General features: G+C 33.2%; 1 protein-coding gene across 3 annotated transcripts in view; it reads right to left on the bottom strand.

Annotated features, from left to right (window-relative positions):
* Positions 1 to 25,596, bottom strand: part of LOC111516888 (uronyl 2-sulfotransferase homolog pip) — a 49,302-nt gene that overhangs the window by 19,815 nt on the left and 3,891 nt on the right. For 2 of the 3 annotated variants that reach the window (XM_074172323.1, XM_074172324.1), the window contains exons 2-3: positions 23,639 to 23,796; positions 20,580 to 20,720 (exon numbers count right to left, since the gene is read on the bottom strand). In XM_074172323.1, coding sequence (XP_074028424.1) covers positions 20,580 to 20,720; positions 23,639 to 23,796 — 299 coding nt within the window. The remainder of the gene's footprint in view (positions 1 to 20,579; positions 20,721 to 23,638; positions 23,797 to 25,596) is intronic. The other variant, XM_074172325.1, reaches the window with a different exon arrangement.

The raw sequence follows: 25,596 nt of genomic DNA, 5'->3' as shown, positions 1-25,596 counted from the left end.
AAAAAGAAAGAAAGCAATCAATTTCAATAAAGTAACTCTACGCAAAGAAGTAGGTTTTACACACAAATTGGATGAAAAAGGAAACTTTCTGAAAACAGCTACTCTAATATAAATATTGAATTATATGAAAGAAAAATAATTTCCAAAGAAATACTTTCATATAATCATTGAATTATATAAAAAAAACACTTTTTCTTTGAGTAATTCCATGCAATGAAGTAACTTCCACACGCAAATTTGATGATAATTTTCCTCGACGTTTCAAATGTACCAAACTCTACGAGATTTTGATCCAATTACTGGAATATACTTCGATGTGGTTATCGTCTTTCGGGATATGGGTTTGAATATATTTCCGATGTCCTATTACTGTTTCTATCGTATTTGTAATAAATTTGTGTCATATCTATTTTTTCTTCATTCGTGAAAGCCATTTTTCACCAAAAATTCAATGACTTGTACAATAACAAAATGTCATTGAGTGCAATAAATTTAAAGTCAAATTTAAAAACATCAAAGCCAACACCTATTATGATAAGAATTAATTTTTTTTTCAATATCTCCAATTTTTCGAAAAAGAATGATAACTGATGATACAACATTGCAATGAAATGCTCACGTTTCGCTTGAGCGAAAAAAATATATGATATTGAGAAGTTACTAAATTTATCGGTTATCCTTAAAACACAGTCAGCATGTTAACTAGGAAACATTCAGAGAGATCCTTGACTTGAGCACATTTTTTAAAATTTTCGAGAATTCAGACATAAACATCGCTTTCAAAACTATTCGTAAACTTCAACAGACTGATTGAAATACAGGGCTTTTCATGATGAGCGTTAATTAGCCGTTTCTGACAAACTATTCAACGGATCAATCTGAAAATTTCACAGTATGCATAAATCAATATAACCTATACGACTAAAATATTTCAGACGAAGCGGCGTTGTCGCTTCTACTATAAAGTAGCGGCTTCTTTGATTTTTCAAATGAAACACTCCATATATAACATCATATTATGATTCATTATCACGTTGTCAACAAATTCATATACTATTTCCCTATACCTATCTATTACCGTTTAGAAGATATAAATTAATTTCGATATTTTTTTACCAAACATGAACTTTTATAAATGCTGATAATCTTGAACTAAAACGATCAAATTTTAAATCTAGTGGAATGATACTATGAGGATCTTCACTCCCAGTCATATTTTTATTTGCCTCATACAGGGTCTTCAAAAAAAATGCAGATTTTTGATCTCATGAAAAAATGAGTGGAACTCAATTTTTTCAAATGTAACACCCTGTATATTTCAACATTTTTGAGCTCTACATCCAATTTTAGAATAACTTTGTTCAGATAATACTATTTCTATTTCGAACCGTTTTCGAGATAAAATGTTTCAAACGAAAACTGATGTGATTTTCTTGCTCGTTTTTTTTTTGAATTCATCACTTATTTTGGATATTCAACATTTTTTTTATACTGAGTAATATTTCTTTTTGATCCAGTTTTTTTAACTATCTCAGATCAGTCAATTCGAAATTGGTATGTACCTACCTTAGAAAAAGTTACAATTTGTATACATTGAGGTATTGGTCTCTAACGTACAACAGTACACAATAATATTTTTTAAAAGTGTGCTTTGAAAAAATAAATAAACCAATTATTTAACGTCAGACTTTCGTTGGTGGTTTGGACTGATTGTGACAGCTACCAATTATAATAGAATAATGTCAAGATTAGGTTACAGTAATGAAGATTTCTTGAATTTATTAATGATTTATGGTGAGTGCAATAGAATTGCAAGTAGAACATGCCGAGTATTTCATGAAAGATATCCACAACTTCCGAAGCCGAATAATAATGTGATAAATCGACTACTAAAAACTGTAGGTTGAATGGAACCTTCCGTCCAAAAATCATTCGTAAGAAGACTAAAGTGGATGATGATGACAATGGTATAACAGTTTTGGGATACTTTCATGCATTTCCAAATGCTTCTCTGCACGAGGCTGAAAAGGAGATAGGTATACCCTACGTGACAATTTGTCGAATTCTTAATAAGCATAAATGGCATCCCTATAAGTTCTACTGTGTCCAACATTTGAAAGAGACTGATGTACCTCGTAGAGTGGAATTCTTTGAATGGTTACTTGTCAAGACTCAAGAGGATGAACATTTCCTTGACAATATCATATGGACAGATGAGGCCAAGTTCACAAAAAATGGAGTTTTCAATAGACACAATAGTCATTATTGGGCGCCAGAAAATCCCCATGTTTTCCGCCAAAGAGGTTTTCAAGAAAGATGGCAATTCAATGTATTTTGTGCCATAAAGAATGAGTCACTTTTTTATATCGAGTTTCATGATGATAATTTGAATGCATCAAAATATGAAGATTTACTGAGGAATGGAATTCAAATGATTTCAAATAATAGACCAAGAAGAGAACGTGTATGGTACCAAATGGATGGTGCTCCACCCCATAATTCTCATTCAGTCAGAGAAGCTTTAACCGAAATCTTCGAAGACAGATGGATTGGTAATAATGGACCTTTTCGTTGGCCTCCTAGAACACCAGATGGCAATTTATTAGATTATTTCATGTGGGGTTTCATTAAAAATGTGGTTTACTCTACTCCAATAACAATAATGGAAGATATGAAATCGAGAGTTACAACTGCTTTCAATAGTTTGACTCCAGACTTGATCAGAAGCGCTACACATGACAATATTTTAAAGAGATCACATGTTTGTTCAAGTAGAGGTGGAGATGTATTTGAACATATTCTGAAATACACTGACGATTAAATTAACTCATTAATTCATGGGTTTATTATTTTCAGTTCGTGTTTCAGCGTTAATAAAACTATTCTTAGCAGAGAAGTTTCATTCGATGGTTGAGGAGTATTATCTTTCCATTGTATTATCTGTGACTAATTGAGAAACATCAAACGAAATCTGTTTTACAAAAATGAGTGATGAACAAGGAAACCATGTCAATTTCCATATGAAACAGTTTATCTCGAAAACGGTTCAAAATCGAAATAGTATTATCTGAACTAAGTTAATCTAAAATTGAATGTAGAGCTCAAAAATGTTGAAATATACAGGGTGTTCCATTTGAAAAAATTGAGTTCCACTCATTTTTTCATGAGATCAAAGTATCTGTAAAATATTGTAGGTGTGTAGGTCATATTGACTTATGCATACTGTGGGATTTTTAGGTTGGTCCGTTGAATAGTTTGCCGGAAACGGCTAATTAACGCTCCTCATGAAAAGAACTGTATAATAACTTCATAATATAATAACAAGTTTCACATATTTGTTGCATACATAAAGAAGTCTAGTATATGTCTAGTATAAGTCTATATGCCTTAGAAAATGATAGGAAGAATGATGAAATACTTGAAATTGTTAGGATCAATGAATTACTAGACTTTTGAACCTATCTTATGAGGAAGATGTTTTTCCTTCTTGTTGGTAGATTGCTAGCGTTCAGCCTATTCCCGAAAAGAATGAAAGAAAAATAATTTCCAAACAAATACTTTCATATTTCGAAGACAGATGGATTGGTAATAATGGACCTTTTCGTTGGCCTCCTAGAACACCAGATGGCAATCCATTAGATTATTTTGTGTGTGATTTCATTAAAAATGTGGTTTACTGTAATAATGGAAGATATGAAATCGAGAGTTACAACTGCTTTCAATAGTTTGACTCCAGACTTGATCAGAAACGCTACACATGACAATCTTTCAAAGAGATTACATGTTTGTTTAAGTAGAGGTGGAGATGTGTTTGAACATATTCTGAAATACACTGACGATTAAATTAACTCATTAATTCATGGGTTTATTATTTTCAGTTCGTGTTTCAGCGTTAGTAAAACTATTGTTTGAAGAGAAGTTTCATTCGGTGGTTGAGGAGTATTTTAATAATTATCTTTTCATTGTATTATCTGTGACTAATTGAGAAACATCAAACGAAATCTGTTTTACAAAAATGAGTGATGAACAAGGAAACCATGTCAATTTCCATTTGAAACAGTTTATCTCGAAAACGGTTCAAAATCGAAATAGTATTATCTGAACAAAGTTAATCTAAAATTGAATATAGAGCTCAAAAATGTTGAAATATACAGGGTGTTCCATTTGAAAAAATTGAGTTCCACTCATTTTTTCATGAGATCAAAGTATCTGTGAAATATTTTAGGCGTGTAGGTCATATTGACTTATGCATACTGTGGGATTTTTAGGTTGATCCGTTGAATAGTTTGCCGGAAACGGCTAATTAACGCTCATCATGAAAAGCCCTGTATGATAACTTCATAATATAATAACAAGTTTCACATATTTGTTGCATACATAAAGAAGTCTAGTATATGTCTAGTATAAGTCTAGTATAAGTCTATATGCCTTAGAAAATGACAGGAAGAATGATGAAATACTTGAAATTGTTGGGATCAATGAATTACTAGACTTTTGAACCTGTCTTATGAGGAAGATGTTTTTCCTTCTTGTTGGTAGATTGCTAGCATTCTGCCTATTCCCAAAAAGAATGAAAAAAAATAATTTCCAAACAAATTCTATCATATAATCATTGAAATATATATATAAAAAAAACACTTTTTTCTTTGAGTAACTCTATGCAAAGAAGTACCTTTCACATGCAAATTCAATGAAAAAAGTGCATCTCAAAACAGCTACTACTCAATATGGTGATCAGTTTCAAAAAAAAAAGTAAATCTACGCGAAGAAGTAACTTCCACATGCTAATTAGATGAAAAAAAAACCTTTTCGAAATAGATACTTCCATATAATAATTGAATAATTGAATTGAATTATTGAATAAATTAACCTCACATATAAAATGTGATTCAATCAATTGAATATGATAAGTAAGTGAAGTAGTTTGTACTTACAATGATCTAACTACTGACTGAACTTTATCGTTTGATTTGATTGTTTTACTACGTTGCTTGATCGTGTCACTGTGAACTCATTCAATGGACTAATGCAGTGTAATTATGCTTTGCGACATCCTCGTGTTTGGAGGAGGGGTTGAAAGTTTTATCTCAAACACTTTTGATTGGCATTGAAAGTTTAAAGTCGTGTGACGTCAAAAGCATACACCTCTCTCTTGTTCTATACTTACGTGTTTTATGTTGCTCTTCAAAGTAGCTTGGTTGCTTTACTAAAAATTTTAATGACTCTAAAATATATATCGCTGGTACTATTGATAATTTGGTTCCATAGAAAACAAAATCCCAGACTTTCTGTAATATGTAGGTACACAACCTACGTAGATTTACGACTTTGGCCACTAATAAATATGGTTATTTTATGGGACATTTTGACACACCTACACGAATGAAATGCATTGGAATTTTCAAGTTTATTGTACGGTCCACCTTCCTGGGATAGGTAGACAATTCAATAGATCATTATCAGGTTATTATCATGTACGGTAAACAAGTGGCTAAACCGAGTATTCAGAAAATTCGATAATAACGCTTCTGATCAAGTCTGGAGTCAAACTATTGAAAGCAGTTGTAACTCTCGATTTCATATCTTCCATTATTGTTATTGGAGTAGAGTAAACCACATTTTTAATGAAACCCCACACGAAATAATCTAATGGATTGCTATCTGGTGTTCTAGGAGGCCAACGAAAAGGTCCATTATTACCAATCCATCTGTCTTCGAAGATTTCGGTTATAGCTTCGCTGACTGAATGAGAATTATGAGGTGGAGCACCATCCATTTGGTACCATACACGTTCTCTTCCTGGTCTATTATTTAAAATTATTTGAATTCCATTCCTCAGTAAATCTTCATATTTTGATGCATTCAAATTATCATCATAAAACTCGATATAAAAAATTGACTCATTCTTTAAGGCACAAAATACATTGAATTGCCATCTTTCTTGAAAACCCCTTCGGCGGACAACATGGGGATTTTCTGGCGCTCAATAATGACTATTGTGTCTATTGAAAACTCCATTTTTTGTGAACTTGGCTTCATCTGTCCATATGATATTGTCAAGGAAATGTTCATCCTCTTGAGTCTTGACGAATAACCATTCAAAGAATTCCACTCTACGAGGTAAATCAGTCTCTTTCAAATGTTGGACACAGTAGAACTTATAGGGATGCCATTTATGCTTATTAAGAATTCGACAAATTGTCACGTAGGGTATACCTATCTCCCTTTCAGCCTCGTGCAGAGAAGCATTTGGAAATGCATGAAAGTATCCCAAAACTGTTATACCATTGTCATCATCATCCACTTTAGACTTCTTACGAATGATTTTTGGACGGAAGGTTCCATTCAACCTACAGTTTTCAGTAGTCGATTCATCACATTATTATTCGGCTTCGGAAGTTGTGGATATCTTTCATGAAATACTCGGCATGTTCTACTTGCAATTCTATTGCACTCACCATAAATCATTAATAAATTCAAGAAATCTTCATTACTGTAACCTAATCTTGACATTATTCTATTATAATTGGTAGTTATCACAATCAGTCCAAACCACCAACGAAAGTCTGACGTTAAATAATTGGTTTATTCATTTTTCCAAAATACACTTTTAAAAAATATTATTGTGTACTGTTGTACGTTAGAGACCAATACCTCAATGTATACAAATTGTAACTTTTTCTAAGGTAGGTACATACCAATTTTGAATTGGCTCATCTGAGATAGTTAAAAAAACTGGATCAAAAAGAAATATTACTAAGTATATCCAAAATAAGTGATGAATTAAAAAAAAAAACGAGCAAGAAAACCACGTCAGTTTCCGTTTGAAACATTTCATCTCGAAAACGGTTCAAAATAGAAATAGTATTTTCTGAACAAAGTTAATCTAAAATTGGATGTAGAGCTCAAAAATGTTACATTTGAAAAAATTGAGTTTCACTCATTTTTTCATGAGATCAAAGTATCTGCATTTTTTTGAAGACCCTGTATGAGGCAAATAAAAATATGACTCGGAGTGAAGATCCTCATAGTATCACTCCACTAGATTTAAAATTTGATCGTTTTAGTGCAAGAGAGTTCAAGATCATCAGCATTTATAAAAGTTCATGTTTGGTAAAAAAATATCGAAATTAATTTATATCTTCTAAACGGTAATTGATAGGTATAGGAAAATAATATATGAATTTGTTGGCAAAGTGATAATGAATCATAATATGATGTTATATACGGGGTGTTTCATTTGAAAAATCAAAGAAGCCGCTACTTTATAGTAGAAGCGACAACGCCGCTTCGTATGAAATATTTTAGTCGTGTAGGTCATATTGATTTATGCATACTGTGAAATTTTCAGATTGATCCGGTAAATAGTTTGTCAGAAACGGCTAATTAACGCTCATCATGAAAAGCCCTGTATTTCAATCAGTCTGTTAAAGTGTACGAATAGTTTTGAAAGCGATGTTTATGTTCGAATTCTCTAAAATTTTAACAAATCTGCTCATGTCAAGGATCTCTCTGAATGTTTCCTAGTTAACATGCTGACTATGTTTTAAGGATAACCGATAAATTTAGTAACTTCTCGATATCATATATTTTTTTCGCTCAAGCGAAACGTGAGCAGTTCATTGCAATGTTGTATCATAAGTTATCATTCTTTTTCGAAAAATTGGAGATATTGAAAAAAAAATTAATACTTATCATAATAGGCGTTGGCTTTGATGTTTTTAAATTTGACTTTAAATTTATTGCACTCAATGACATTTTGTTATTGTACAAGTCATTGAATTTTTGGTGAAAAATGGCTTTCACGTATGAAGAAGAAATAGATATGACATAAATTTATGACAAATACGATAGATACAGTATCAGGACATCGGAAATATATTCAAACTCATATCCCGAAAGACGACAACCACATCGAAGAATATTCCAGTAATTGGATCAAAATCTCGTCGAGTTTGGTACATTTGAAACGTCGAGGAAAATTATCATCAAATTTGCGTGTGGAAGTTACTTCATTGCATGGAATTACTCAAAGAAAAAGTGTTTTTTTCATATAATTCTATGATTATATGGAATTTTTTTTCATTTAATTCAATATTTATATTAGAGTAGCTGTTTTCAGAAAGTTTCCTTTTTCATCCAATTTGTGTGTAAAACCTACTTCTTTGCGTAGAGTTACTTTATTGAAATTGATTGCCTTCTTTCTTTTTTCTAATACTTTCTAACTTATTTTCAGAAACATGTCTGTATCGAAGAATACATCACCAGCCCCATCAACCTCAAAGAATCAGCGGCAGTTGGATGAAGTAGACTATAGGCGGGTGATTGTTCACCAGAATATAATCATCCAGGAAGCTACGGCCTCACAATGAGGTCCTTCCTCAAAGATTTTGATCCAAACCGGTTACTGAATGACGATGTGGAATCGCAGTTGCATTCCACAATAGCACCGCCAATACCAACTCCAGCCTTGTTAGATTTGGTACTGGACTTGGATGATGGATATTCGAAGGTTGTGCTACCCCCATCAGAGATTATCGAAATTAGCTCAGATGATGAGGATAAGAGTCCAAAAAAAGAAAAAGGGGTGGTGAAAACGTAAATAAGAATACGGAGCAACCACCTAGAAAAATTAGGAACGAGGGTGCAGCGCCCCAATTACAATCATCTCCAAAGGTTAAAAATTCATCACCTTCAACTTCCATGCATCCAGTGTCACAAACCGTAATCGGGAATGCGAATGGTTTGAATGAAACAGTTTCTGAGGCCCGTCGGCGCTTCGATGAATCTATGGCGAGAGAGAGAATAGCATTTGATAGACGGACGATGATGAAAGAGCAATTATCTCTCGTTGAAGCGGAAATTAAAAGAGAAAGTAATCTGCAACGTGAAATAATTGCTTTTATTGAAAAATATGAGTCCAGTTTTCGGGACTCAGATGAATTATGTAGAAATTTCATGAAAACAAATTGAATGACAATAAAATGTTGCAACTCATATTATATTCTTTTATCAGTACCGATAACCATTCCTTAATAAAACAATATGTGAGTTTAAAATAGAATAACGTCCTATTGAGATTGGTGACCCAGAATATTTTTATACTGGGTAAGATAAATCAATAGAGAATCTGCTGATGTGTAGTAAAGGGTGAACTGAAAAGTTCACCTCGAAAAGTTACTATATAATATAAACTACTGGAAAGTCCAATTAGTCAGCAACTTGTATCCATAAATTTTGCCTACAAAATTGAAAACTTGAATATTAATACTCAGCTTTCTTGAGTGGTTAACGTTTCGAAAAACAGTTATTTTCCGTTTTCAATGGCTAACGTTTCGGAAAACAGTTATTTTTCATTTTCAAAACCTTTTTTTTGCTATTCAAATCTCCCCTCAAAATTCATATATTTCTCAATTTCTTTCGACACAAGTCAGCTAAATATTAATATTCATTTTTCAATTTTGTTTGCAAAATTTATAAATACGATAAGTTACTGACAAATTGGACTTTTCAGTAATTTATATCACGTAATAACTTTTCAGGGTGAACTTTTCATTTTGCCCTTTATTGTGTGAGATAACTGCGTTCATAGAAAAATATGAGTCCAGTCTTCAGGACTTAGATGAGTTATGTAGGAATTTCATGGAAAAAAGCAGATTCTCTATTGATTTTTTTTAGATTGTGGAAGGTTATATAGCCAATAAAAACCAGTATAAAATAAAAATATTCATCATTTAGATTATCCATAATTTGTGTTAATAATATTTCTTCGAGAAAAACTTTTCTTTTCCTATCAAAAATTGGCTATCAAAGTAATAACAACATAATGAGAACGATAATATTTATTATAACAATAATAAAGTTGAAAAAATATTCATTCTAATATGTGTGAAGGGACATTATTACAAATGATGCAAGCATCTAACATTCGAAAATTTGTTAAAGTATAATGGGGGTCGACATGCTCGTAATCGCCCCCATTATCATTTCTATGTGAGTAGAATCTAAAGCAGCACCAACATAACATGTGGACGATGTTGTTAATTGTTCGTATCCGCACGTGTGAGTCTGTCACGCAATACAGATCCAAACGATCTTCCACCGTATCACTAAAATTAATCCACTTGCTACCTAAGATGACGTTACCATTGTCAGTCGCCGGATCATCATCGATACCCTCATCTTGAATATCTTCAGGATCCATCTCTTGTAGGTTATCGGCGCCTACATCCTCCACCCTCTTCTTCTTCTTCTTCTACAATAACATCATCAACTACTTCGATGAAGTCGTCCTCTACTTCGATGATGCCATCCTCTCCTTCGATGATGTTGTTGGGAACTTCCCCCACTTCATCCAAAAACCAATTATTCTCGTCTTTGAGTAACAATCTCGTCAAAACTTCATTAATATTTTTAGAATTCATTTTGATTATTATTTGAGTAAAAACTTGAAACTACTATTAACACCACTGGACAGTAAGTCAAGTTTAGAATGATGATACTATTCAAATGTTTTTATTTGGTTGTAGAGGTGGTACCCCACCAATGGTCGAGTGGTGGGGGTGTGTGATCATGGTCCAGTGGTGGGGGTGTCCAGTGGTGGGGGTTGAAGGGTGGAGGTGTCAAGTGGTGGGGGACGGCATCGAGAGAGGTAAGGACACACTGATGAATATGCATTACACAGCAACACGCCGTGGAGTGCACATCTCGCTCTCCTACTATGAAACGGTTGCTGCTGCTGTGACGTCACACCACTACTGACTTGGTGGGCTCACACCGATGGAATATTCATTACTTGGAGGATCTTTGAAGTATGCAGACGTATGTTTGTTCACAGACACGCAATGATAAACCCTGTACCATGCATTCACACACACACACACACACACACACACACACACACACACACACACACACACACACACACACACACACACACACAGATACACACACCAACCCTCAAGGTCATCCTAATTACACCATTACGTCATTAATGACGTCATAGTTGTGGGGGGAGGCATGAGTCGGACATGTCGTTCAAGGTCACCCTAATTAAACCATTACGTCGTTGATGACGTCATAGTGGTGGGGGAAGGCATGAGTCGGTCTAGGTCATTCACCCCACGTGACGTCAGATTGGTGGGGGGAGGGTCATTCACCCCACGTGACGTCATAGTGGTGTGGGGAGGCTTAGAACCTGCTCAAATCTCCTTCTGATGCAATTTCATTGCATCAGTAGGAGTTATGACTTCCATCTTTACAATGTAAGCATTTCAATTTACTACATTGGTCAAATTTTTCTTCTCATTTGCTTATTTCCAAACACGAAAGGCATTTCTTTCCCTTTACAGTGCTTCTCCATCATGGCCATATACTGAACAATTGAAACATTGTGTTACGGGAAAATGTATGGAATTACTTTCTTATTCATGCAATATAAATATGTGTCTTGCAAGAACAATTTCTTCAAATATTATCAATATAGATACCTCCATGCAGATTATTTTTCCTAGAGTGATATTGGTCCATATTGATGGGAATATAATCCACATTGATGATCTTTGTTAGATTTTTCCATTTTCATTGAAAATTGAAGAAAGAATTTCCAATATTGCTAATTTTGTTTTCGGCGAAAGATATATTTCGTCTAGGTATTTGAAAAGTATGAAGATTAGCAACATTTTTGCAATAAAATTTGATTGGGTAGAATTCGATTTTCTCCTCAAAGATGTATGATGATTCTATGATGAAGATATTCTAATTTGTTTTTGCCAGAAAGAGGTAAGGATGTATCAGTGTTGTTCGTATAAAAGTTGAGAGTTCTCAAATTTGATTTTCGAATAGTCACAAGAGTTCGGTTTCCATATAAGTGAATGAAGTTTCGGAAACTTTTTTGAATTATTCGAGAAATGCAACACGTGTTTCGCCATACAGTGGCTTCATCAGGCGTGTCTTTACTCGGTTTGTTTAAAAGGGCTTGCTTTTTTTGCGAGATGTTTGGTATTCGTTTGTTGGGTTGTCTATATGCTCATTTTTATTTGAGGCGAATATCGAAAATTTGGATTCAAAATTTACACATGTCAACCGCAAATCTCTTCAAGGAAAAACAGGTGGTTTTTTATAAAATGATTTGTTATTTTGTGATGTGAAATTTTGTTGTTATTTTGATCAACCTACCGCTTAACCTCCCATACACTGCAGCATATTCTAACATCCCTGATGATGGTAATAAAGATTGTCGAAAGCTTGGAATGTGTGTTATAAGAGTACACTGTTTTAGCCTGCTGCACACCCTATGTGCTGCATATACATTTATCGATATGCCTGTATAAACTCTAAATATTACTATTGAGCTTTTATGTCATTCACATTGTGACATGTAATGAAATGATGAGTTTGAATTAATCAATAAATTATTTGCTTCTGTTTTGAAGCTTGTTTTTATAATTCTATTTCACTATTAGGTAATTCAATATTTAATTTTCTTTTAAAATACCTTTCCTAACAATATGAAGTTGTAAGGGTATACAATGTCTGCAAGATAGGGAGAGTCGTATACAGAGTCGTAGTCTGGGAATGCTAGGTCTTTTAATTGGAACAACAAATGTGCGGTTGACTCCTGTTGTTGACTCCGTGCGTATGTGTTGTTTTCTGCTTTCGGCAAACAAGTGTTGCCCATCTTTACATTTGGCTGCGCACCGCGCTGATGAGGCCAATAGCCAGAAACACGTGTCTGCGGTTTACCCCTTTATATATATACATATATATATATATATATATATATATATATATATATATATATATATATATATATATATATATATGTATATATACATATATATATATATATATATATATATATATATATATATATATATATATATATATATATATATATATATATAAACTATTGGATAGTAGGGTATTGCAGCAAGTAAACGAGTACTCTTTTAAGTTCGTACTTTCGGAAAATTTTATTTCCATCATAAGGGAAACTACAATAATATAAGTTTTACAGTAAAATAAAAAAATATTCCATGCTCATGACTTTCTGAATGATTAAAAATTGTATATCAAGTTTCATCTTCACCAATGTCTCATCATTTCTTTTTCAACATCAATGTAACCATCCTCACATAAGATGTAAGTTATGAGCATGTAATATTTTTTTATTTTACTGTGAAACTTATATTATTGTAGTTTCCCTAATGATGGAAATAAAATTTTTCGTTTCCGTGGTTTCTGGTATTTCAAAATGTCATTCAAATAAACTTCAGACTAGGCAACTTTTTCCTAAGTCAATCGACTTTCCACCTCTCACAATTTCCAAATTTCTTATGCTTGGAATACATATACTAGCGGTTCTGATTATACTATAAAAACACATAACATATTTTCAACACATTTATATTGACAGTTATTTTTCTAAGGAAATGATTTCAAGTGATTATGGTTTTATTCTTAATTTTTTCCTCAAGAAACATTCAACCTGTAGTAACGTTCCATTCGAAAAAAAATTAGGAGAAAAATTAAGGCATTGAATTTCCTAGTATATACAATCTCAATAAAGCCGATTGCTCTCGAATAAACCAAGCAGTATCTGCTATTGCATGGGATAACAATTTTGCTGGAAAATCTTTAAACCATAATGAATTTTTTTTTTATAAAACTATTACAAAAATTATAGAAAACGAGGTATCAAAGTACCGTAAAAGTAGGTATTTTCCACCCTACTATAGAAAAGTAATCATACATGCGGTTAAAGAAAAAATAAATTTCAATACAGTGCTTAGAACTCGTTCGAAGAGACTAATCGCGATCGATTTAAAAACTATCTGCATTCTATTGAGAACGAATTACCTTCCAACTCGAAACAATTCCGAAAATATGCCTCTATCGAAAAACAATGCTCAAGTAAAATCCCGAACGAGCTTATTTATGATGATACCACAGCAAATAATGGAAAGGATATTTGCAACCTGTTTTCAACTTATTTTCAAAGTGTGTACACACCAGAAACACATGACCACAATTATGATAGTTCAACATCAAATAATGCTAATAACGACCTGCGTTACATTCAATCCACAGAAAATGAGGTAGAGAATGAAATGAAAGGGCTGGATAATAACAAAGCCGCTAAATCTGATGGAATACCACCATTATTTGGAAGCAAGCTTTAAATCTCCAACAAAACCCCGAATACTGTAATAACGCGGATGTGATCCAAGTTTCAAAATGGAAAGGAAAACATAATACGAAATTATAGGCTTATCTGCGATTTCAAAATTGTTCAAAAAATTCATTTACAAATATGAGCCTTTTCTCGTGAAATACATTATTGTATCAGAACGGAATGGTTTCTTTGTAGGGCGATCATTGGAATCGAATTCAATAGAACATAGTGAATATTTATACAGTAGCATGGACCACAGACTACAAGTCGACGCCATTTACACCGACTTCAGCAAGGCTTTTAACAAGGTTAGCCACAATCTTCTTCTTGAGCAGCGGCTCGCTGAGGTTGGGGTACAAGGCTTACCTATAAGATGATTAGAGTCTTATATAAAATATAGGTCCCAGTCATTAGCAGTTCGAAGATTTAGTTCGGAACAGTACATCACTTCATCAGGTGTTCCACAAGGACCACACTTAGGACCTTTATTTTTATCATATATGTAAAAAAAATAAGGTCGTGTTTTGAGCATGCCAACTTTTTGTTATATGCAGTTGATATGAAACTTAGGGGCTTCCTATTTTTTATGATATTTTTTATATTCACATATTATAGAGCTCGTTGAACAACTTTCATCACAGGAATCTATTCTTTCTGAACTTCCAGAAGGGATGTTCTTTTGTTCACCGCTGGATAAAAACCCGCTGGTTATTTATCTATTTCACCATATATTCTTGAAAAAAACTTTCCAGGGGAAAATTACATCTTGAATAAAACATTCCCTCTGAAAATATAAAGAGATTGTTTTTACCCTGTTTCAGAGCCAAACTGTGGTTCAGATATTACTCGATATCATCATGGCGTAACAGATTTTCCATAAGAGTGTTCTTCGAAAATGGGAACAGTTGAGTACTTGAGCTTTTTGGCATTATTTTTGGAAACTCATACATCGTTTGTACCTTATTATATATATTTTTGAAAGTACTTTTCTGACAAAATACAAATTAGGAAAGCAATATACGCCATTTAATTCAAGAAATCCAACTTCGATATGCCCGTATTTTACGGATAACTTGTGTACTGCTGAATAATTGGAAAACGCCTAATCCACTGATATCTTGAACCATAATTACTCCACTTCTTTGAGACCCATTTTACCCCATACTCATATATGATATAGTTTTGACATTTCTGAATTTCAAAGAAAAAATTGAAATGAATTATTATTCATTTGTTACAGCTTTCAGAAAATCTAGGATAATGAAATAAACGTTCGTAAACTTGTATATTTCATTGGAATCTGTACTTAAATGTAAATCACAATTAATGCAGACGAAATTACAAAAATAAATATTACCGCATGAAATAACTCCAATTACATTCCGGCATCATTCATCAACCAAAATATTCATTAGGTGAGAAACAGGGCCTCAAAAATGCTCTGATATTTCTTTCGCGTCGCAATACCCTGCAGTAATATTTTTTTATTAGTCACAAAGAAATATTTCGGTTCAATTTGTACCATGATGTATAAGGAGGGGTCGAGTTCTCAGTTACGGAAATTCGACGTAGTGAGAATTATAAGTAGTGAGATATCCTGCTCCTAAGCAAATTATTCTTCTTACGTTCATTTCTCACTACATCGAAATCTCACTACGTCGAATTCTCACTACGTCGAATTCTCACCAAATTGAATTCTCATTACGTCGAATTTCAGCCATGTGATATTGATTTGAGTTTCGACAACTTTCCTATTTTGTTGACGTCAGTTGGAGGGATGGTTTCCGACGTAGTAAGATTTCGATGTTGTAAGATTCCGACGTAGTGAGAATTCGACGTAGTAAGATGTTCCTGATTTTGTGCATTTTATTCCACTGAAATAGCCGGGAGAGTCCAAGGAATTCTCTAATAATTCCGTTGTCTAACAGTTCTTGTATTTCCAGTTGCCGTTGATGGGAAATTCTATAAGGTTTCTTGGTGATATGTGGAACGTAACGTCCTCCGAAGCTTCACTTCTCTGGTACAAGTCAAAACGCTTTAAATATGCCAATATATTCCTTCACTAGCTTTACGAATTATATATCGTTCTCTCCTTGTGGCTGGTCCAGGTTTAATTGCTGTAAAATTGTTGGACTTCCGACACGCTGAAATTTTCATTTTCTGGCATCCTCTATTTGTTGAATTACCTCTCTCTGCCTCCGCTTCAAGAGCTCGGGAAATTATCGGTTTTCTTTGAATTAATGAAACCGCTTTTAATATATTATTTCTCGAAAAGATATTTCTCTGTAATTTTTACAAACAGATCTAGCCATTAATAGTCATTAACCTTGTGATGCACTGTTTGGAACCTTTGGTGTAGTAATGAACATTACTGGGGTTTTTTTCAACACCAAACCGTTATTTTACCACCTCGACACGTGTTTCGATCACCTAGTGATCATCTTCAAGAGTAAGATCAAACATCTTCTATTTGAAAAGGATCACTTGGTGATCGAAACACGTATCGTGGTATTAAAATAATAGTTTGACGGTTTGGTGTTGGAAAAAAACCCAGTAATATTCGTTCAGTCATTAACCTGATTCGCAACTTTCAATCACTGTTTCGGATATACGATAATTTTTTCCTTAGCTTCGCCACGCGAACGGTAATGGTCCTGAAATGGATGGAAACATGAATTTCGACACACAGTAGCTGGATTATTTCTATCAGAAGCTATCCTCTGAAGGAAATATGTACCGATCATCTGATTCGTCCGTAGCATTAGCTCCTTCCTCAACTCTATTTTCTCTTATTCTTCTATGTTTGATCTTTCTAGACATTGTAGCATTCGAAAATGCTACTATTTTAACATTTTAAAGATTACTTCAGGTTCAACAAAAATTTCATGAAAAAAGTTATAGGTATCTCTATGAAGCCGAAAAGGTATGGAAAGCGAAATTAATGTTCAACTTTTCAAGAATGGATAGCGCTCAGAAATGTTTAAACACAGTCCAGAGTAACGATAAAATCTTTGAATGCAATGTTGATTGCCTATTTAACGTGATTTCCAATAAATCTTTGTTTTATAAATAATGAATCAAAATCATTAGTTTAATTTTTATTCACGAAAAATATTCCAGTTTTAAATACAGTCAGAAGTTTGTTTTTTATTTATGATAACGATTCAAAGATAATGGTGTCAATCAGTGATTGACAGAAATCGAATTAGTTAAACAAAATCAGCTGTTAATACCTCAGTATATTTTGATTTGAAATGGCCTGTCTTGTCTACAGATATCAATTCCTCTTTTCCTTATCCTGGTCATCGCTGGTGATTACGCCTCTGGTCATATTCTTTTTTGAGTCGGATTTCATATTCAAATTTCAAAAGTCCATATGCCAACTCTATCTCCCAGAGATGGCACCCTGATACTAACCCTTAAACTCTGATCTAGTGGTCATCTACGTACTATTCGCATTTGCGCAGATAGCGGCGGGACGAATAAATGGCGTTCTGAACCGATAAGTTCCATTTGTCGATTTGAACACTCCTCCATAAGATATTCCTCTTGAAGTTGAATCATATAGGATGACTAAAACGCCTCTCGGTAGTTTTTTGTGTACTACCTGCTCCTTTTTTTATTTCATAAGTGAAGTTGAAGTTGTGGAATCTCTACTTCCGAATTGTAAGGAATAAAATTCTCTCGTTAATTTTCTTTGAAGTTTTAAACCTCCTCCAGTGGGGTTGTAGGGACGGTTACACAATAGTACAGGATCTCCGTGGTTTGGAACTATTGATACTCGGTCATTTGCAACTTCTTCCTGCTGAGGATCCCTTGAGCTGTTGTTATTCAAAAGGAACGCGGAAATTAAACCCAACCCTGATTTTATGTTCATCAGAGTCGCTTGTCCAGGAGTAACAGGCCAGATATATTACTTTAAAATAAATTTAATTTTCTTAATTTTATCATTTACCTTAAATTCATGAAATTATAAATTTATATGATTTGTGAGCTAACACACAGTACTGGGTGATCGCAAGGTGAAGATCTGTGCAAAAATTAAAAAATGGTATTGATCCCTTAGAATAAAATATTACTGGTATCTGTATTCCTAAACAAGAACGTTAATTATTGCCGATTAATACTCCGAATAGTAATTGTTTGCTCCCTTTTATATTTTCAGGCTGCTCAATTAAATGCAATATTTTTTTCAATTCATAATGTAGTTTGTCACCCTGGCAGGGCGAACTTTGAACTCTGATTATTGCATTTAGCCAGGTGACGCCCATTACATAATTTTGTACTGTTCTCAGTCAGATGTACACTCAAATGCCTTCGACCTCAATTTTTGCTCACCAAGACGAACAGCTGCCGAAGCTGCACTTTATTTCCAACTGAGAGGAATAAACTTTGCAACGTTCTGCTGTTTCTCTCCGATTTCCGGTATTTTCATTATTCTCAGTAGTTTCTGATCTCTGTACTACCATCACTTTCCAAAGTACTATAATACCTTCCTTTTCCAAACTATCTTGCGCGTTTAAGAATAACAGAAGCAATGAAAACCATTCAACAGCTGCAATGGAGACACTTTTGAATCTTCCTCCAATACATCTTGTGATATTCAATTGATGAAGGTAGATAAATTTCGAAATATGTGAAGGAAGAAAATTTAACGTGTGCTCGTACCACATGACAGCGGAATGAATGTTCGACACAAACTACGCGGTAAATGTGTTAGCCGCAAATAGTGGAAAATGAGCAGTCATCCCGAAAACATGCTTTGTAGAAATATCTGGTATACAGACGGGTCGAAGAAGTAACTTGGGACGAGAGCTAGAATATACTGTGCGGGGAAAATCTTCATTTTAGTTACTCGATCGGTCAGTACTCGTCAGTCTTCCAGGCTGAAGTGTATGCAATCTTTCAATGCCTAAGGAGCAATAATTCAAGGCCCCCAACAAAATGAGCGGATCAATATTTCAACAGACAGTCAAGCTGCATTAGAGGCATTGATTAACCGTGAGGAACTGAGGAAACTGGTGAACAGGATTATATTGAATAAATACTGGGTGCCAGGACATCCAGGTATCATGGGCAATGAAAAAACTGACTTGTGTGCTAGACATGCATCAGCTGTTTAGGTACCAAAATCTTTCGAACGAAACCATTCCGGGAAATAACTATAAAAGAAATATAAAGAGGACCAAACTTATACGTATAGCTATTTGTCTCTTCCGGTGACACAAAGTCGAAATGTTATGAAAAAAATGAGTGGTTTGTGTTGTAATGTTATCCAAAATGATGCTGATGAGGTGATGAAATAAGTGGAATTCAAAGTAAGTAACGGTTGTTTCGAATTTTCGAATGTGTTTTGCGGGTTCTTTTGTATAATCTTAACCGTATATCATGGAAGTTATTCTACAGGATATTGTTCTGAAAGTTTTTCCAATATCATTCAAGTCACAAGGTATGTTATACACAAAATTAGATTTTCTCAAATCAGGTGTAGAATCTTCTATTTGTGTTTTAAGGCTTGAATACCTTATTGAAATTTTGACCCAACACTGAGGAACATTAGGAAGTGATACTAGAAATGTTATTCGTGCTTTCAGTTTTACTACTTGCGGTAAAGTAATTTTACTGAAAAATAATTTTCCAGTAGTGTTTCAGACATTTTGATCATAAAAATGACTGAAAAGTGAAATGTTATTAGTCAAAAAAAAATCGGAGTATATTATGTGAATATTGTTTTGTATTTTAAAAAATTGGTAGGATGAATAAAGCAACTCCACAGAAAAAAAATGGTGATTGAAACGAGATTGTGAATACATTATAAGTGAACATATCATAAATACCTAGACAATGTTGTGAGAATTGGCACCAAAAAATTAAAACTCATGAACATAATCCAACTAACAGTGAGACAGAACAAGAATTGTACTATTGATTGTAAATGGTTTCATGAAAAATTTCCTCAAACTGCTTTATTGAATTGAATTGGAAAACTATACGTAGTGCCAAATCAGATGCCTGTAAGGTTATAGCTTTCAATAACTGCAGGATATGTTTATATTGTGTTAAGAAGAGTTATTTTGTGTACTAGAATTAAAAACTACTATGAACTTCTCAAAATTCCATAATGAAGAGGCTTTATTTATATCAGTACCAATACTTGACAAAAAATATTGATGTGGGAAATTTTCGAAAATCAAAGCCTACATAAGGATCAAGAGACTCTCAAAAGTCACTAAGTAGAGAATCATAATATTGATTGATCCATTTATGAGAACTCGCGGCTCAAATTTTGGAAAACTTTATCATATTAGTGCAATTATTATTTGAGTAACATTAATATAATTGTACACATCACTTTTGATGATGTTTAATATTAAAGCATTTACATTATGCATCTCATACTTACATGCATCGAGGGTTGTGCCCACAGAAATAAGGAATTGATAGGTCATAAGTTTGTCCATTTCTGAAGTTGCAATTATTTTGTTTACTCATCAAACATTTGTAGTAATAATCGTACTTGAATTCTTTGTTTTTGTATAACATTCTGGAAATAAAAGTTTGTTGAAAAAATAGTCATGCACATCACAAATAAACTGTACTCTTATTTTTACCCAGCAAAATTTTAATTTTCTGAAGTGGACAAGTATAGATGATAATACATCAATGTGAGCAAAAATTTGTTCTTCAAACGATATATTCAGATTAGAAAAATTTCAGTTATTAATTAACTAGATTAGTGATCCAATAAGTTTTCTGAAGAAAGGTTGGTTGGGTAACAGAATCAATTTTTTCTTGAAAAAACAATTGTTTTCTTGTAGACATTTTGAATTTAATTTAATTTTTCTTCATGGCTCAAAATGAGTTTTTTCCTGTTAATATTACTATTTCAAAAACCATAACTTTTTTTTAATTGATCCTGTTACCTAATCAACCTTTCAACTTATTATTTGAAATATCACAGCTTACTCAATTTTATGAATATTTGAAATTGAAGGTGAGTCTACAAATTAGAATGTTATCATCTGAAATATCATATACATTTTTTACAATGAAAAAATGTGTTCGTCTTCAATGAATAACTAATTATTTCAAGAAAAGAAAGGACAGTTTATCATTTTACTCACAAAATATTGTACGATAATAAAAAGTCTAAGGAGAAAAAGTTGAAATTAAATAGAATTGTCATATTCCAAGGTTAAATCCACAAACTATCGAATGGATACATTCAATGCTCTTTTAATCGCAATGATGATAGTGATTCTAGAAAAATATCAGCCAAAGGGTTTGCTGAGTCAGGAATAACAAGATGCAGAGGGAACTGGGATTTGTAGCTATGGCTATTCTAATAAATTATTATATATTTTAAGGAGAGATTTTTTTTTGAGTTTTTGGCCTTCTACTTCTCCATCTCGTTACAAAAAATATGGGAATCTTCCAAAGGAAGGAAGGAAGCAACCAATTTCAAAAAATAACTCTATACAAAGATGTACACCATTTAGGTATAGTCGAAGTAACTGGTGCATAGTTAAAGTGTCGGCGTTCTCAGAGGTCAAAAAAACCAATACAGAGAAATAAAGCCGCTGTCAACTAGTCCACGAGGACTGAAGAATTGGCGGCTCGAATTGAATGATTTTCACTAACCGAGTTTTATGATTGGCTGAAGAGTCATAAAATTGAATTTGAAGTCATGTTACGGTGACAAATAGAATGCAAGCCGTCGTGTTGTCAATGTTCAGTTCAGGAACTGATCGCGATTTAAGTGTTGAAATTCGATATTGGTGCAGTTATAATTACTTAAAATTTTTGTTATCTGTTTAAAATGTGGCGTCCTTGGATAAGTACTAATAGTAATAACGAGTATGATAACAACGCAGAATTTTTCCAATGTAGTGATTCCAATAGCAATGGTGAATAATGCGAAAAAGAGATACCAGTGGATTAGATTCGGATGCATTTGAATATTGAAACACAGAGAGTACGTTTCAATGTATATAAAAATCTACAACTCAAGTTTATAGTTTCAAGGGAAACAACATCAGATTTGACCGAAATGTAAAATAGTCAAAAACAAACGTTATGAACGCTAGACGCGATGTGATACGGGATTACCACAACCTTTAGATGTTCATCTAATAAAATCATTAGAAAACAATATTGGACTACTACAAAAGCAATGAGATTCCTACAACTGAAATCATAAGTAAGAAATTGAATACTACTGGCCATTACGTGAGTTGCTGTGACAAAACTCTTCAGAAATGGATAAAGAAACTAGGATTTAGATTTAAAATAATGAACAAACGTCAAGCAGTTATGGAAAGCATAAAAATATTGGAATTACGTAACGAATACTTACAACAACAACTAAATATAGACAAAGTCAACGGCACATTTTCTATTTGGACGGAACTTGGTATGTCACTCACGACATAGTTACGAAAGGGTGGAATGATCGTTCGAGAATATGTACGCCTAACATGTCTGCAAACAAAGGATCGCGACTAATCATTGTGCATTGCGGAGGAAGTAAAGGATGGGTTATGAATTGAGGACTGCAATAATGACTATCATAAGAACATGGAGGCTAATATTTATGAGGAATGGTGTGAAAACACACTGATCCGTAATTTGGATGCGAATAGTGTAATAGTTCTTGATAACTCTTCCTATCATTCGTGACAGCTCATCAAAGTACCAAATAAAAATTCGAGGAAAGATGAAATACTAAGTTTTTTAATGGATATCAATTTTGTAAATTACTATACTGAAAACCAACTACTTGGAGTTTTACAGACAAAAACATTGAAAAAAGTGTATTTCCATCCTATTTTTGTGTTTTCAATCCCATCGAGTTGATTTTGGGAAATCATCAGGCGTAAAAATTATTTTCCAAAATTTGATAAGAAGGTGATAGAGCAAATTAAAGAAGAGATATTCAATATTATGGAAGAAGACTGGCAGAAAAGGATTGAACACGTGATTTTAGTTGTTAAAGACTATATGGAGGACTATATACTTACATATATATATATATATATATATATATATATATATATATATATATATATATATATATATATATGTAAGTAGTATACAAAAGTATTTTCAATTATCACCCTATTATTTGAATATCTACATTTCCACTCACCTATATAGTTATTCTGATTCTCATATAATCAGAAATGATTATTGAATAAGGAAATTAGTTAGTTCCCTAACTATATAAATACAGGGGAACTATTGGAAGGTAGGTTGCACCATATCGTTCACTTGAACTATCCACACAGTCTTCCTTTCTTTCTTTGGAAGATTTCCACATTGTTTGTATCAAGATGGAGAAGTAGAAAGCCAAAAACTTTTTTTCCTAATGTATGATATAGTTATGTATTTGAAAATACACCTTTCATAGTTGGTAGCAACTAAAGTAGTATTGTTCTCTATAAAATTTCCATACTTTCTTACCTGGATATGACTTTTTCCACTGGATTTCTTATGAAGTTTATGTAAGTGGGGAATTGCTTGTCAAATTGTGTGAAGTTGATGAAGTACACATGTCGATCAAAACTCAGTGGAACTGCCTCTGATTTAATTGTATCATATATATCATAAACGAGATACTCCTGCAAATAGACATCACACATGGGTCATCACACATGATGTTAACATGTGATGTTAACATTAAGCTTCAACATTTTTTATCAATAATTATAACTCTCTTCTCAGTATATCGAATAACAATATTTTTGCAATAATTACGTATCCATGAATTTAAGTCGTCTATATTTTCACCGATATATTATGAACGCGAAAGGTTAGGGTTTGAATTTTTTTATAGTGTGATATTCACGATTGCCGAAAAACTTTCAGTCTTATGTTTTAGATAATGCATGAAATTTTTGATTTCGTTGCTTCCATATTTGACGTTTGTCAACTCTAGTGGCTGTCTGTATCTCGGATGTCAGATCTGGAATACTAAATGCTACATTGCAGCTACGCTGAAGGTAGAAACAGTGAACTGTGGGTGTATGTTATCTATACTGAATCAGTGGTCAAAAATTCAGATTTTACGTAACCTCATTTGCATTTGATTTTGCTTGTCAACTGCGAAAGTATTTCCGCTAAGTTAAAACAAAAACACTATAGTTGTGAATGGAAGGCCGGTTCTAGCAAAGTCTAGGGAATTGAGACGTCATTATCATATGAAATATAGAGGTGGAATAGTAAATTCCTGAATTGTGAAGAAAAAAGAAAGAGATGAGACGAATAGCAATATCTGTGTATGAGTCAGATATTGATGATGGTGGATTGACGGTGAGTAGGTAGAGAAAAAAAAATATGGGTTGTATGCCAGAAATGCACCAAAGTCATATCTCCATTCATTTTCGTATTACCTTCAGTTTGTTGATATTTTTTAATTGTGTGAATCCTGTAAACCATTGTGAAATACTATCATCTGGAACTGAAACTTCTGGCCTGATATCTGTCAAAAACACACACGCATTCCGCTAATTGAGTTAGCGTCATCAGTAGATGACGAAACTAAATTTTTTATACATATTTGAATGGACTAAATCAAATTAGCTCCTAGTATAACTCATTGCTATTGTTCCTAATATTAGTTGGAACCAGTTATGATACCTAATCATGTACCTGTTTCCTACAGCTTACTTATTTTGATCAACATACTCTTCACTTGTGATGCCCTGTTCGGAACCTTTGGTGTAATAATGAATATTACTGGAGTTTTATCCAACACCAAACCGTTATTTTCAATACCTCGATACGTGTTTCAATCACCAAGTGATCATCGTCAAGGGAAAGATTAAACTGTTCAATCTTCCTCTTGAAGATGATCACTTGGTGATTGAAACACATGTCGAGGTGTTAAAAACAACGGTTTGGTATTGTGATATAACTCTAGTAACATACTCTTCATCGCAATCCTCATAGGTTATCCGTAAATCCTAGATTTTTACTTTTTCGTCTCTCTTCTTTAGAATTGCCCAACCTTTGTTGAAGCCTATGATCAGTTTTGAAATTCAATTTTTTGAAATCTGGTAACAATTCATATATTTTTTTTCGCATGGTTCTATATCATATCTTTTTCGCTATAGAGACATGCCCAGTCTATGTACAAGAAATTGTAGTCACACCAGAGAAATGAATGGTTTTTTTACTTTCACACTATGTGCTTTTATTTTCTTTCGGTCAATAATCATTGTATTTCAATTAAAAAAAAATGATGGCAACCCTATTCTCAACCCATCACCCATTGAAAAATTAATAAAGAGTTTTTGCTTATATTGGTTCTAAATAATATTCGTAATGTTCTAATGCAAAAATTTTAGATATTCTGTAAATTAAATCAATAATGAACATTTTTATCAAAGTTACTACAGATTAGAAACTTCCTATAGTGA

The sequence above is a fragment of the Leptinotarsa decemlineata genome, unplaced genomic scaffold, assembly GCF_025532065.1.
Source record: "Leptinotarsa decemlineata unplaced genomic scaffold, Ldec_3_MD MMD2_tig00000090_RagTag_RagTag, whole genome shotgun sequence".
Classification (NCBI taxonomy): Eukaryota; Metazoa; Arthropoda; class Insecta; order Coleoptera; family Chrysomelidae; genus Leptinotarsa; species Leptinotarsa decemlineata.
Note: the sequence above shows the minus strand (reverse complement) of the source record. Positions and strands in the feature narration are given on the sequence as shown.